The sequence below is a fragment of the Cariama cristata genome, unplaced genomic scaffold (genome assembly GCF_000690535.1).
Source record: "Cariama cristata isolate BGI_N322 unplaced genomic scaffold, ASM69053v1 scaffold21460, whole genome shotgun sequence".
NCBI lineage: Eukaryota > Metazoa > Chordata > Aves > Cariamiformes > Cariamidae > Cariama > Cariama cristata.
In genome coordinates, this window is record NW_009593233.1 from 7,059 (window position 1) to 23,564 (window position 16,506).

The following is a 16,506-nucleotide window of genomic DNA, read 5'->3' on the forward strand; positions in this document are numbered from 1 at the left end:
GCTTGGTAAGTAACTCTGTTAAGCCCTAGCTTGGCTGACCAGATCATGATTCTTGTGTGTGTCGCAGATGACGACAAAAATACAAACTGTGGTGAAACCGCATTCCCTCCAACAAAGAAACTGTGCAAGGCCCAGTGCAGTGGTTACATCTATATTAATAACTTCTTTAAGAGCTCCGCTGAAGTACAGGACTTGCTAAGAAATTTCATTTCCAAGTAACTGATATCTACACAAGAGACATCCACTTGTCTTTGGCAGCTTTTTTTTTTCTTTTGGTCTTCAAAGTACTTGAAAATATGCCTAACTCACTAAACCTGGACAATCCACTGAAGCCACGAGCGGTGTCCACATGCTTAAAGGAGGGTCCATGTTCCAAGTACTTTGCTGAACTGGGACCTTGACTGCCAACCAGCAAACATCTGAAGCTCACGTCTTCTCTCATTTAAAAAGAAAACAAAACAAAACCAAAGCAAAACAAAAAAACACACACCGAAAATGCCCCAAAATTCAAACCACAGTGATCTAATATTCTAAGCTTTGTAATTACTCCTTCTTTAAAAGGACATTGTCATTGAGAGTTACTTACACACTTCCACATGAAGATTTTTGTTAGTAACAGTGAGAACAGCTTTTCCTTTCAAACAGAAAAAAAAAGCTTACATAGTGCTTTATTATAAACAAATTATTTTTAAGTTACGCTTATGCATAATTTCTGACTTACATTTTTCAGGCGGCGTTATTGTAATAGTCTGAGCTGTAAATTCTTCATCAAAATACCTGGTGTCTGTCTCAGATGTCACTTGAGGTTTAAAAGGAGGTACAAGCTGAAAGGTACCAAGAAACAAAATGAAATTACTATACCTGAAACTAGCCCAATTCCTAGCAGGAAAAAAAGTTACTCTTTTTCCCTAACAGATCAAACAAGTAGGTCTGTGGAGAGGCAGCTGAGTCTCTAACTTCTAGTAAAAGACAAAAGCCATTAGAGTTAATCCCCAAAATATTCGTTCAGAATGTCGCTAACAGCACAACACGGCTAAATTCCAAGGATCACTCTCACATGACTTGCAGATAAATTGAGCTGCAGAAAGATAATTACCTAGAAACTCTTCAGGCCATTCTAATTACCTGCATAGACGTCAGGCAAAGGCATCTCTACGTGCTTCACCACAACTGGGTGGTATAAAGAGCAAAGGCAAAAAGGACTACAGAGAGCACAGTAAGCACAACGCCTTTTTTTTAAAATTTTCTCTTTTTTTGCACAGTTGTTAAGGCCTACATCTGAACTTAGCTTTAGAAGAAGTTATGTGAACATGAAAATAAATTTTCTATTTGAAAAAAGGCTAGTTCATGCTTAAGTGACTTGCTGGATCTAATCCTGCCTACTGCTTTCCCAGTACAGTGCAGGATTGCCCAAAAGCAAACCACTAGTATTTGCTCACAGCAAGGACTTCTTGCCCCTCTTTTGAACCAGCCTTGCTCTCCATCTTCTCCTCCAGAACCACCACCTGTAGGCCAAAGATTTTACCTGGAAGGCATATTCAGAATGGACTATCACGCCGCATGGTGCCAGCCCAAAACGATACACCAGTTTAGTATGTATGATATCGCAAATGGGGACAGGGGGGTGACAATGGTTTGGTTTGTACCTTGGAGCTCTCTGGTGTTATCTCCTCATATGCAATTTAAAATACACACCCTGAAGATAGCGTATCAACTTCCCTTTCCATGTACCAAGTTACATTACGGCTCACTGATATTATCAGAGCTTGCGTGTGGTTTTCACTAGTTTCATGTTATCTCTCAACTCCAGAACACCAACACCAAACAAGTAATTTGTTCATTTTCCCCACAGCAAAGGAAGCGGAACTGCTGTTAAACCCCCTCCCCTCACCAAGTTCAACGCACTAGACACAATTTACAATACACGACGTACACTGTGGAAACTCTTCTTTTTGATTATTTTTTTCACAAAAGTAAGAATCTTTGTTATTTTACTATGTTTAATGCACAGGAGGCCTTTTTTGTACAGCTTGGAGAACTGCATGAACTGGTAAATGCTAGACGCAGCCCTGGATCTCAGTGCTAACCAAAGGAGACTACACAATCCACGAATAGAGCCATCCAAAACCCAAAAAAGCTAGCCTGCCCTGTGAGAACTAGACAGCATAACTATGTAGTGCTGCACAACCAGCCAAAGAAAGCAAGCTTTCAACAAGATGCTCTTCACAGTAAATCTCTATCCAGAAAATTATTAGTATTAATTCCTAATACTTTAAATGTGGTAAAGTGCATAAATAGGGAACTTAAACAGCAAGACAACAGCAAAAAAAGCTAAACAGAAGCATGTGTAGGTGCATACACTCACATCAAACTTCTCTCCATTTTTTATGGCTGTTACAAATGCACACACAAACTCCCACTCCCATTGTTTCCAAATCCAGGTTGAAAACTGCCACCCAGTTCTTGTCATGTTTTCCCTCTCACATAGGAGACGTTACACTGACACCTGGTAAGGTGGAAGCCATGTTAGCTGGAGAAAGATACCTTCACTGTACGAGAACCGCACCAGAACGCTAGGTGGTTCTTTGGACATGGGACCAGATTCTGCTGCCACCTCTCCCAGGATACACCTACAAGTCCTTCAGCATCACCCTTCATTCAACAATTTGACTCTTTTCTCCCTGCAACAGATGATTTGTCCTTTTGAGTATATACCAAGAGCTCTATTTTATCTGATCCAAATCTTCAGTAACAGTCCAAGCAATTACTAAGCAAAAATAAATCTATCACTAGCATATACTTCAGATGGTACAATAAATCTGATTAGTACTTTCACAAAACTAAATTCAGCTTTCCCTTACATTTTCCTGAATGGAAAAGGTACAAAAGCAGAGGGGCATTTGAAGTAAAGGTTTTGGGCATTGTAGGATAAATGCTTCAGTAGCTAACATATATAAACTCAACATCAGAAGAATCTGCCAGGTATAAATCCCATTACATCCAGTGTTTAAAAACAAAGTATTCTATTTTATGTACAAATTCCTGCACTTCTACGAAAATTATTTTTGTATGCGTCCTGGCCATCCTAATCAATTCCGCACTATTAAAATAGATTTCCAAAGTTGTACATCTCCCCAGCAAAGCAGCCACACAATTCCTAAGCACAGAGTTACTCCAGTGGAACATCCCACACTGCCATTTTTCTCATTTTTCTGTCTCAGAGAAGAACACTGAAAGAGTTAAAAATCAAAAAGATTACATAAAGCCAAGTAACGAATTCTACTCAAGGCCAAGTGACCACCACTGCACGGCCTTTTAAAAGACACTTTCACAGTTCTCAGCAACAGAAGTAAACAACAGATAAATCCAGTATGAAAAAAATCCATTAGATAACAGGTTTGTAACAATTTTACTACTTCCCTGATTGGGATCTTTTTTCAAGATCAGAAACAAAAAATGTCATTTCACAAGAATTAAAACTTTTAGTATGAAAATACAAGCTTAAGAAAAATCTTCTTGTTTCTCAAGTCAAGGACAAGAAACAATGTCTTTCCAATGGTGCAATACGCATCTCCAGTAGGACAAACCACTCTTGCTATGAGGTGAGAGACCTTCCACGCTACATCTACTGTGTGAAGAGAAGGAGAAAACACTCACTCTGTGATCTTTAACAAGTGCGATTTAAGTTAAAGGTAGTTAATGAAAAACAAAAGGAAGAGCAGGGTAAGATCATAATATATAGCAATGTATGGATCTGCAACTGCAGAGGAAAAAGATAATGCATTAGCTTACAAGTTTCTTCCTCAAAAACTTAATAGCTAATTACTGGTTTACTCAGCATTTTTTTGCCTTTTGTTTTTTTTTGTCCACTGAAATGAACAGGCCTCACTATGACTTTAGATCATCCCCTTGTTCTCTCCACCTGTCTGAAACAGAAATGGTTATGAAAATACTTCAAACACTTCGTTTTAGGAAGAGAAGCACAGTGCTAAAAGACTCTTAAGGAACAAATAATCACAATAACAATTTCAATCAGGTACAAAAAGCACCATTAAAACAAAATTCATCAATCACAGGTGATGGGAGGAAGCTGGTGCTCCAATTCCATCTCTAGTAGCTAGGCTTAATAGAAAACTGTTTATCAAAAGCACCCATAAGTCAGCTGATGAAACTTCCAGCTATGGCAGAAGTGTAGCTGTCTGGGGAAGCAGAGCAAGCAAAACACACGGAATTCCAGGCTGTAACCAGAAGGGAGGAACCCAATGCAAATTTATGTCACTTGCTGCTTTAGGATTCATCTGTCTGACAGCAGCACCTCTCATATCCTGGACATTAAAAGCAGTCGGAAACTTCAGTGACTGCGAAAACAAACTGTGCAGCCATGTGGCTCTCTGTAACAGCTTACGCTGGTATTTCTACAAGCTATACCCTCACATACACCAACCATCCCCTACAGCCTATGGAAAAGAGGAAACAGTAGCAGAGGTTACCACACACAGATACAACTCAACAGAGAGCAGCAGGAAGGTTTCTTAATTCTTTCTGTACACTTTGTCTCCTTCCCTCACAGCACCGTCTCCACCAGCACAGCTGTGAGGACAGCCAGAAGTGGGGATCACTCCTTTCCATCTGGCTCTACCCCACCCACACCAAACCAGCTGTGGCTGAAGTCTTGTGGTCATCCCACTCCAAACTCCTGATCTGCCACCAAAGGCACACCTCCCCTTCCCCCAAGTAAATTCTTTCTCTGACCTTCACATAATTGTTGGGATACTTCCAAGACACACTCCCAGTTCTAATGGGAGAACTTTTAAAATAATTCTTGTCAAGAAATGAGGAACCGCCACTCAGAGCTCGGGTACCACCTCCAGAAGAAAATGAGAGAAACGCAGGAAGAAATCCTTTCCTAACAACCTTTCAGACAAAGCAGAAGCACAGAGCAGGGTATAAATGATGTGCCCACGTGTACACAGAGGGACACAGTACTTCAGCACCACATTTGGGAGACTGGGGACAGAACCATTCAAGACGGGTTTTGTAGGAGGGACACCAACATGCCAGGCCATGCTACAGAAACTTGGCGATCATCTTTCTGGAGTGGTGTCACCTTTGTTCATTAGTTATCAGATTTTATTTTAAAACAGTAAGTAAAACCTCCACAAATTTCAGCTGCAATGAACCCATTAGAAAGACAAACTGCTGCAGTGATAACCACTTAGATTGACACAGAGACTGAGTAAGAACTCAGAAGCTTCTCCATATGTCCCAAGGGAGATATGAAGACTGAAGCTGAGGTTTAATGACAAAGAACACATGAAGATCCACTGACAATCACAACATGGAGAGCCAGTGGCATTTCATGTTTGCTGCCACAAGGAAATGGCATCCACCCACTATCACCACAGCTTCTCGCCAATTCTGACCTGAGAAGCCATAAAGTCCAAGAGCAATGCGAGCACGGCAAGGCACACCCAGTAACCTGTGTCCAAAAGGAGTACGATGAGCTTTGGTTAAACACAGGCCTTGTCAGTCTGCGAGAGAATCGCCCTGCTCGGTCCTGGCTGCCAAGCTTTAGCATGGGACGATTTTCCTCCTCTAGCGGTCTGTGCAAACTGAGGCAGAATTCATCTGTCAAGCTGACTCTGTCCCCGCTGTTTCCAAGGTTTGATGTTAGAAATGACAGCAGAAGCAATATCAAATTCTTAGTGTCTTTATTATCTCCAGTGAATGGCATTTCCTTTTGGCATCCACGGAGAGCAGCATGTGAGAAACACCACTGTTCTTCCACAGCTGAAGACCTGGGAAACCTGCTACCCATCTCCTGGGAGAAGGACGGGGCAGGTACAGCACCTGACTGCTACAGTCACCCAGAGGCGAACAGACAGGCTCTATCCTACACCTCCTGGAGCTTTCTCACACTTACTGAACAACTACACAAATACTGCAGTATGAGAGAAGATATGAGAGAAAAGTTGTTATTTTCAAGAATCAAACGGAAGAGGCCGATTAGTCAAATCAGAACAGTGGAAAAAATGAATTATACTGTGAGAAGAGAACGGGGGTCACATCACTGAAATACCCTTTGTATTTCATCACAAGCGTGCTTAGCTGGAAGTGCTGAAAACATGTCACAATCATAAACAGACTTCTCAACTCAAAAAAAGAAGTAGTATTTGTATTAACAAACTAGCTAACTTACTAAATGACATTCCAAGTAAACAGTCTATATGCACATAAACTGAACTTCATTAACTTACAAAATACCACAAAAAAAAACATTTTAAAAGGACACTAGCAAAGCTTGTCTCAAAACTTTGTATTTTTCTGATGCGTATCTGTGAATACATGTTCCCTCATTTATACATCTTTTAAGCTCCTGTCAAAACAAATGTTTGGTGACCCTAAAAATCATGCAGAGATACTAACAACACAGAACCTTAGTTCAGTCTTTCAACATTAGATCGTTAACAACAGTATTTTAATTAAAAATGCAAGTCCTCTAAAACATTGATTTTCCTTTCCCAACAATAATTTCTGTCCTTGTTCTGTTATTAGCTGAGTTACCAAAGGAAACAGGAGCTGACGAGATTACATACTCTGTCAGTCGGTATGTCCTTCCCCAATAAATTTCAAATGGCTGGGCAAATGAACCATGATGGAGAAAGACTAGGAATGTAGACACTTCCCACAGAAATTAATTAATCTAGTTTACCAGACAGAAGAGAGACATACCCCTGTCTGTTGCCCCAGAATGAGAGTTTCCACTGAGGGAAAGACAGTGATTTGCGCTGAGCTACAAGCCAGCCCGTAAGCGTCCATGTGGGGGCCGGGTTGTCTTCACGCCTGGTCCAGCAGCAGCCGCGGCACGGCCAGGAGCGGGAACCACCCCGCGGGCCCTGCCGGGCCGGTGCCAGCGGTGGTCCTAGGCCGAGGGGGAGGGAGAGCTGGGCTTTCAGCGGCGGAAGGACACAGAACACACATCCACAGGAAGGCAGGCTTCCGCGGGAGGGTGGCCCATGGACAAACTCTGTTTTCCAAGTGACACGATGCTGATACAACGGACAGAGAGAAACCACAGCCCCCAGGACTACAGCATCAATTTAAGTTCAAGAATCGGACACCCTTACGTGTTTTCCTCCCTGTAAATTCAAGCAGCTGGGGGAAGGGGCGGTGATCAACCGCTAGGTCTGCCCATATGGTCTAAAGTAGCACTGGAAACTCAAAGATCAGACTGGTTAGCGGTTTTCTGATCTTTTTACTACTTCTCATGGCAACAACACAAAAGCAAGTAACAAGGGTCGTTTCTACAGGTTTTGTTATATTGCAGATAATTGCACAAAAATAGTACGACTCAAATAGCAACGGCCTAAAACCCGACGCTGGTATTTTCCCTATTTCCCTCCTGTCCTTTCCCTTAAGATCCGATACACAGAAGTACTGAAACACGCATTTGGCATTACAGTCATATTGCAGATTTTGCCAGGCCTGAATCTAGGGCTTCAGTTGTGGCATTTCACCATGGCCGTTGTCGTGGCTCAAGTAAAGCGAAGGCAGGCAGAGCTGCAGGGTAAGGACGAGCGGCCTGCAGCCGGCGGCCGTGGTGCGGGCGGTCCCTGCCTCTCACCGCAAGCGCCACCCGCAGCAGTCAGACAGCCCACCTTGCACCATCACGGCCACCTGCCCCTGCTTCCTTCCCAGTACTAAGAAATACATTTGTTAGCACTCCCTAATGTGCTTCAGGAACAATCAGAGGTATTACCAGAAATCAGAAGGAGATATATGTATCTCAGCCCAAATTCCCCTACGGTTTCTTTCTTCTTTCACCCATATGACATGCAGGAGGAAACCCAGGCTTCGCTAAAAGGTCTGGATCTCCTTTGCCATGAGGCTACCTGAGTGCTTCAAGATGCAAGCCTGAAGACATACCCAAATTCCTACCTTTAAATTAGCACCCATGTGGTTTTTGTTTGGTGAAAGACCCCAGACAGAACATCTGACAACTTAACAATATTTCTGTAACCCAAATAAAATATGCTAAAACAGTTCTTAAATGAGTAACAGAGAAATTTCAAAAAGCTTCCTGATTCTGGCTAAAAATAAAACAAATATTTTATTTAGAAGTATATGGGCTTTTGAAGTCTTCAGAGTTTGCCAAATTATTCAATTTCTCATACTCAGGCACAGAGATAAAAACTCATCAGGGCTGAGATGATCACAGGAAGAACCTGGCACAGGCTGCTCTCTTTCATATGCCCTCAGTTTTTCTGCCAAAAATAAATACATCTGATCGCAAATGCTAACTACTATACATTTTTCATTTAAAGGCAACGGCCTTCCCTGCTCTAGTGTGCCATACAACATTTTATTACCATTGTGTAGTACCAAATTAGTTTAACTAGTTAGCAGTATCAGAGAGCTAACAATTCCATTTGACCATTTGGATCCATCTGACCTGACAGAGCTAGTGTTTGTTGCATGAAATACTCTGAGTTTACAGACATGTAATTCTGTCTCTAATCACACCAGTAAAGTGATAACCTAGTAAGTACAGAGATGTACTTAATCTCTAGTAAAAATGATAACATTAGTGTTACAGGAGCATAGTGTGCACACGTACAAAACTACCCCCCAGCAACTACTTCAAATACACATGATTTTCTGGTTTCCATTACTCTGAATGTGAACTTCAGTCCTCTCATTGCTAACAGAAACACACTCCTGAAATGCAGCCAGAAAATTACAGTTTCATGGTGCATAAACCTCAGGCAAGAATACTGTGAAATATTCTTACTATGCAAATAATTATATCAACTATCAATTTCACCAAGTGACCCTACTGCTGAAGGCTATACTACTACTAATAAACAGCAACAGAAGCAGGCATAGAATAAATCTATTTGAAAATCAAATTTGTTTGATGCACATTCGTCCTGAGTTATTTTAGAATACCAAAACCTCAAAAATATTCATATAAGCATTCTAATAAACATACTCGGTGAAAGTTCATTAACCTTATTACTATGTTTGAAGTTTATACTTCAGAGCAGAGTCTTACACTCTGCATACTTCAGAACTGATAAGACTGTGTGTGCAGAAGGAACAACTGGATATTTTAACCAACCAACCGGCTTCGTAACAGGAACAGAACTATTTTTTAATTAAACAGAAAAACATACTGTCAGAGGTCATTGTCATGAGTTATTTTTCCATAAAGAACACATTGTGTGCCAATAGTGCACAAAAGCAATTCTTATGATCCTTGAAGTTAAATGTTCAACTGAGGAAATTCAATTGATTTTTTATGGGCAAATTTAGCTTCTCAAAGCAACAGTGGACTGAGTAAACAATGAATGACTACAATTTCTCTAGTTATAATACTCCAATACACCTTATGCACCTCCACAAGCATAAAAGCAAAAGAGCTGTATTTACATATTTATATATATTTTAATCTATTTATATAAATTTATATTATTTGTATATATATACACCTGCAAAATGCCTCCTTTTATTTTAGTAGTTCAGAATAAGATCTTGACTGAAAGACATTTGCCATGTTGATTTCAAAAGACTCAAAGTGCATACTTAAAAATTAAAATATCTGTATTTTCTTTCTAAGTATGATGTTGAACACAGTGTAGAATTGAGAGCTCTATTTCTAATGTAAAATAATTAAATCTTTTTCAACAGAGGAAGAGTCATGTAACAGCTTTTACTTTCTCATTCACTCCTAGCATACTTCAATCCAATCGATTTTAGTGGTTTTTTTTAAATTCCAGAAAGGTCCTCAACTTGTATTTTTAGATTTTTTCCTCAAAGTGCTTCTTTCTCTACAATGTCCTTACACAACCGACCAGTGATTGAGCTCATAAAGTAACCTGATTAACGTACTTGCTCTGATTATTTCCTTTAGAGTTTCCTGAAACCTCATGATACTGCCAGGGAAAAATCACACTTGTATCAAGTAACTGCAGAGTACCATATTTTGTATCATCATATACAGGCTCTCATTTCAATTCTGGTATTTGTCGGAGAAGTACCACACCAACAACCACACATTTTCAAAATTCCAGTTCAACAACAACTAAAAAACCAGTTTGTATCATTGACATTGTAGCATAAACATATTATGGTCATTCGTATGTCTTCCATTTTCCTTTTATTCGATCAAAGTAAAAAAGGGAGAAAAAGCTATCTTTTAAAATTACGCAGCTCATCTGGCAGATTAACAATATAAAACAGTTGGGGGAAAAAAAGACTTTATCAAAATAGAAGGGGTTTAGAGCAACAAGTAAATTCTTACACAAGTACGGAGAGAAAATCAGCCTCTGTATATAAAACAACTTAAGTCAAATTGAGTTTCATTACTCAGTAAGATAAATTCATTTTCTAAAATCATCCCCAAAGTGTTGATCATTACAGGACCAGGACTGGGGTTTAGAGAAAACTGTTCCAATTGAATTCCCAGTACTCACTTTCTCCACAAGCTGTTTTGCCTCAGTGTTCTAAATCTTCTTAGATATCTCTTTTAAAAAAAGTTTGAAAAAGATTTCTACTTAAACACAAACAATCAGAAAGTAGATTTTTGCTATGAGTCCCTTCCAATCACTTCATTTTCCTATTTCCATAAAAAAAACTTTTCAGTAAAAAGCAGAAATAAAAGGGCAATTCAGGGTAAACTTCCATTACATTTTCTCACATTATCTTGGGTCATACACCTACTTTTCTCTTGAAGGCCCAGGAAGAAGACAGAAAAGGAAAAGATTTGGATATTTACATAATAAAAGAAAAATCTTTGCTGAGTTTAGGTTGCTTTGCAAAATTTACTTTTGGTCCACTGACAAATTATTACTGCAAAACAAAAGAACACCTAGTTCAGAATAATTATTCATTTGTATTAACACAAAAAGTTGCAAAGAGAAACATGACTAACTTCAGAGAGCAGCAGCCCTATGACTATCAGTTGAAACCACCTTGCAGAAGTCAGATTATTTAATGTCCTATAAAGACATACCTTTTTATCATATACATCTTGCCAGTTTACTCCAGCAAAGAAACTATGACGCATGATTTCTTTTGCATCATCTGGGCCTCCACCAAGTCTAAACAGAGTGGAAAAAAAAATCTTGTTAAACAAGTGTTACTCTTACAAGGACATTAAGTTATTCTAGCGGTTGGAAAAGCGACCATTTGTTTTTGATTATCTGGGAACAATTCTCACCTGTTTAATACAAATTCAGGTGAACTCGAGAGAATATGTGACAGCAGAAGTGCCCATGCCATGGTCTATTCTGTTTGATTATTCCAACTACAGTGTTCATTACTGTCCATGATGAGCTTTTTTAATAATTCATTCATTTTAAAAACATACTTAAGTTTAGTTTTCTTGAAAGACCAACTAATGTTCCGGCACTATTAAAAATCAAAACCAACCCAACAAAGCTGACAAGTTTTGCCAAGGAGGTGCCAGGCACTGAATCAGTAATGACTCACACATCATTTTTATACAGTGTTCACTGTTGTTGCATCTGGGTGCTGTAACAATTAACCAATTACCATAAAATAGTCTCAATTTGAGTCAATTAGTATAAATTAATAAATTGTAGGCCTGCTGAGAAGGTTATTTAAAGGCCACTGTAAATAACTACACTATTCACTGTAGCCCATAGCTTGCCAAAGCCAGCTTCTGTCTGGTAAATCATCTTCGGAAGTGAATGCCACCTCCTTTGGGTGAACTTGCCCAAGGTCATTTGAGCTGACGGAAGTGGTCACTGCTGCCAAAAGAGGAGGGTTCCACCCCTGCCCCTATCTCTACCCTCTAGCATCATTCCCACCAATGACTGAGAGCTGAGTCGGCTCACTAACTTGGAAGAAAATTAACCCCACAATGAGAAAATGAGAAAGACCTGGCTGTTTTTTGTTGCATTAGCAAGTCAAATTTGACTCAACAAGTTTAGTGAGCTCCCTTGAGCTGCTGCAGTTGGTGGAGAAAGAACCACACATCCAGTGAAGGGAACCTCTGCCTCTTTCAACAGCACGTGGACTTTCAGGACTACTCAGCTCTCATCTAACTTCTTCCTGAGACTGGCTATCCTGCTGGTCTAACAGAAAGAAGTTGCAACAGAAAATAGCTAATCTTAACTGCACAAGCAGCCCATACATGTTAAATGTTGACAAGAAGAGTGACACAACCACTTCATGTTTCATTAAAAGGAATTGCTAAAGATATAAAGCCAAATTTTAAAAGCAACCTTTTAAGTAAGATAAATTCCCCTCAAGCATTTATTGCGAGGAGCAATAATTCCCACAACCAAGAAAAAAAATCTGTATTGGCATTACCCTGCTGCCAAATTACAAAAATATTCTGGACTACTACCTCAGTCTTGCAGTAACTGGGTGAAGTTATTCTCATTTCCAAGCTGTATTCCTCTTTGTTTCTCAACTACTCATTGCAAAATTCTCTATGTCTCTGCAAGGCATCCCAGTTAGCCTGCAATCTCCAGACTTCTCTCAGTATCTTCCCACCCAGCTGCTCAGAGAAAAGCTGAGTTGAAGTTAACCTCTGTGCTCCCACCCTATTTAGCATTAGCTAGCACCAGAACTTGAATATCAATAGGCTTGTAAATGTAAGTCTGTAATAAACACTACTGTCTGCAAAGATTAAGTACAAGGAAGCATCTTTTCAATTCTACGGGTTAATGTATTTGATGGGTCAGATTGTTTGGAGGTTAAAATGCATCAGGAGTTGCTATAGGAACAAATTTTTACTTTACTCTCCATGTATTTGGCTGCTTGGTCAGAGTTTGCTTTACTGCATACAGTAAATTCAGTTAACCAGGTGTTGCAGGGCAGCAGCAGAAAGGCTGACCACTTGTCCTGTCCTGGTTGTTGCACTTGGCTGCATGCAGGCAAATCCGTCAGTGACACAGCACCCAGTCCTGCCCCGAGTGCCAGTGAGCAATGCCCACTACCGAAACCTTCTTGAGAACAAACTGCGGGTGAGGGAGGACTAGAGAAGAGAGACAGACAGATGAGTGTCTGCAGCCTTAAAACATGCCAAGAGACTCGCAAGAACAACAGAGAGATTGGAGAAAAGAGGGTCCTACAGACAAATCTCACTGATTTACTACGACAGAACCACAGGTGACTGGGCACTGCTGGTCCAGTGCAGGAGCCACTGGAAAATGGCTCTCCTAGGCACCAATCCCTGAGGGGAAAGCCCACCACAAAAGGGCAAAGGCAGCAGCTAAGTGATACTTACTTTCAAACCACAGTATTTAAATTTCACTCAGAAGATGTATTCTTTAACGAGTTACTAGTTTACATGGCCTAATATGTGATTTATTTACATGCCCCAATAAAATTGAGCTGTGGCTGTCTATACATGTCTTCTGGCATGATCACTTCCAAGAAAAAAGTGCTGTAGTCCCCATGAGACACTACAGCCAACTCAGGGTTAAGTCATACTCTGAAAAATGATCGAGAGCTTTCCCTTTGTTCCAGTGCACAACCTAAACTTGAAAAGATCCCTGTGTTTGCTGTGAATGGTTTAAAAAGTGTTCTCTTGCACTTCCTTTTTCCCTTTTTGCTTGTTAAACTCACTTTGTGTATCATTGCTGTATTGAAAGAGTGGAAATCTGAGACTGTGCGGCTGCACATGGCCCTTTCCTGTGACTGACAGGTCCTTCAGCCAGGAAGACCACGCAGCACTGGCCTATTTTTACATTACCCAGTACAATTAGAGTATTTATTATGCCTGTATACCCAAGTAATTTCACTTACCGCTTATTTGGATCCTTTATCAGTAGGCCTGATAGTAATGATTTTGCATCTGCAGACAGAGTTCGAGGAAATTTTATGTCCTCCATTAGTATCAGTTCAAATAGTTTCTCATGATCTTGGTTGTAGAATGGTAATCTTCCACACATCATTTCATACATGACAACTCCTAATCCCCACCAGTCCACTGCACGACCATAGTCATTATCTTCCAGCACCTAAGACAGAAAGCAAAACCAGCTGTAAAACATGCACTATTTCAGACACGATCATTTCAGCCTGTTTGATGCATCTCTATATGAATGTGTTTCCAAGGCTTTACTTTCCGTGGGCTACAAGGGCTCCCAGAACCTGGCTCAACACATGCAACTGCAGTACCAATTCACCCTCCTGAGTTCACTGAAATTCCAGGCATACCGGTGACCATACTGCTAAAAGCAAAACAAACAACTGAGAATGACCTGCTCAAAATGATCATGACTGCATTTTCCCCTTTCCTATGTCCTCTACCATCCCATTTATAGTGTATGCAGTTTTTAGGAAGAGACACTATCTATGGGCACTACTGCCTCAGTTAGCATTCTTCTGGGAGAAGAAGTGAAGCATCTCCTTGCTCAGTCACTTCCGCTCTCCTTATCCCACCTGTAAGAATAAATATAGAAACACCTTAATCCAACTAAGACAAGCTTAGCTTCTTTACCATAGTTATTTACATTAAAATCCTCAATACGTTTCTCCTGACAGTTTCATTATGTTCCATGAAACAGTCCAAACAGCTGAACTGTGCTAATGCAAAGAAATATGACAATGTTTACATGATGCTATGTTTACTACGATACTATGTTTATATGATACGATCACAGAAATACGGTAACGTTTATATAATTTGTTAGCATAATGCCTCCAATGTTGTGTACCTAAAAACAACCTACTCCACAGCCCTTCTCTCAGCAGCCCCAGAGAGCCGTAATAAGGAATCTAAGCAGTGCATCTTGACCTTAATACACCTTCATATTAAATTGCAGAAATGGAGACAACCTAACAGCAACATACACCCATAATGAAACCATAAGCAATAAGGAAACAGAAGGCTGCTGAATATATACATATATACCTCCAATTTCTGTGAATTTCTAGAAGATCATACCCTTTCATTCAAAAAAGATGCAACAGTTAGAAGTTAATAAAGGGTAATACAAAAGGTGCTACAACTGTATGAGCTAAACTGCCCGTATTTGCTGCAGAAAGGTCTATTAAAGAGGAAAAAACCTTAAAACAAGAAATTAAACAATAAACAGAAAGATCAAAGAAATGCAACTAATAGAATTGGACCATACTTATAAAGAATGAAACAATTCTTTACAAAGAATTGTTTCTGTATCACTGAAAGGCAGATTCTGAAAGGCAGCACATATGACTGATTTAAAAAAACCCATCAAACTAATCCACAGAACACAAAATACTTTTTACAACACACAGACACACGCAATCACCACCACAAAGAGCTCACCCAGATTCGAACTGTAAGCAGTCACACAGGAACGGTCATTTAGACACATAGTAGTGAAAATCTGGTGAGGTGTAGTAAAGCCTTCAGGCTTTAATGAAAAGGTGACCTCGTAACAGATCAGAAACAACCTTTTCCCGTGAGTACATTATCTTGTGATTGCCTAAAAAGTGTAAGATGAGTTCCAATAATCTCCTGTGAAGCAAGGGCAGGGCAGACCTCACCCGTCTGGGGACAGAGAGCGGCCGCGGCCACATCTCGGGAGACGGGCACTGCCCGAGCCAGCCCTAGGAGGGCTGTCGACCTGACTGCTCTGCCTCTCCTTTTCCTCCTCCAGTAAATCCCAGCCTGCTCTGAACAATCTGGTACATGCTATTAGCAGAAACAAAACGCAGTCTGATCCAGCATGGCAATTTTGATAATCCCATGGCAATGAATGCATTCATAATCCTAGTTTTCTCTGTCCTTAAGGATCAGTAGTAGAAACATGATGAAAAGAAGTGTATTACAAATCCCTCTTGCGTATATGAGATTAAAAAATCATAAATATTAACACATTAACACATACTATTTACAACTGTGCCAAAACACACAGACTTGTTACATCACTGGTATTTCCAAATAGAGAGTGAAATTTTGGAAAGTGTAAAATACCACAAATTATCTGAATAAGTAGATATGACAAAACTAACTAAAATAACTCCTGCATTTTAAAATTGTTTTCTGAGTTTGAGCATATTGCAAGCTATTTGCTGAAAAACTGTATGTGAAATCTGTGACGTTTGTCTTTAAACCACCATTTCTTCTGCCACAGAATAAAAGCATTATATATTTCTCTACTATATCTATTAGCACCATCACTATTTCTTCTATTTGTACAGTTAGCTACTCTTTTCCTTTGAAGCCAGTAAAATACATAAAATTGCAAGGCAGCAGTAGATTCTTTTTACAAGTAAGTTGAGGTGTGGTTTGCATGTGTGATTTATAAAAGAAGGCAACAGGAAGATAAAATGTATCATTCTCTGAACAAGGCAAATGGCATGGACAACAGCTAAAGCAAACTGTATCTGGGGCTTTACCTAATAATAATAAAAAGTATGAGCAACCTTTTGCTGCATTCCCACAACAGCAACAAAACAGTGGTACAAAGAAAGAGCCAAATGTGATTTTTAACCTCTTTTTACATAAAATCATAAAAAAGCATAAAAGCTGGATTAACT

At 39.8% G+C, this 16,506-nt stretch overlaps 1 protein-coding gene across 1 annotated transcript in view; it reads right to left on the reverse strand.

Annotated features, from left to right (window-relative positions):
- Window positions 1–16,506, reverse strand: part of LOC104168903 (RAC-gamma serine/threonine-protein kinase) — a 45,379-nt gene that overhangs the window by 2,380 nt on the left and 26,493 nt on the right. Inside the window, exons 5-7 of the mRNA XM_009709665.1 lie at window positions 13,783–13,997; window positions 11,015–11,102; window positions 722–824 (exon numbers count right to left, since the gene is read on the reverse strand). Coding sequence (XP_009707967.1) covers window positions 722–824; window positions 11,015–11,102; window positions 13,783–13,997 — 406 coding nt within the window. The remainder of the gene's footprint in view (window positions 1–721; window positions 825–11,014; window positions 11,103–13,782; window positions 13,998–16,506) is intronic.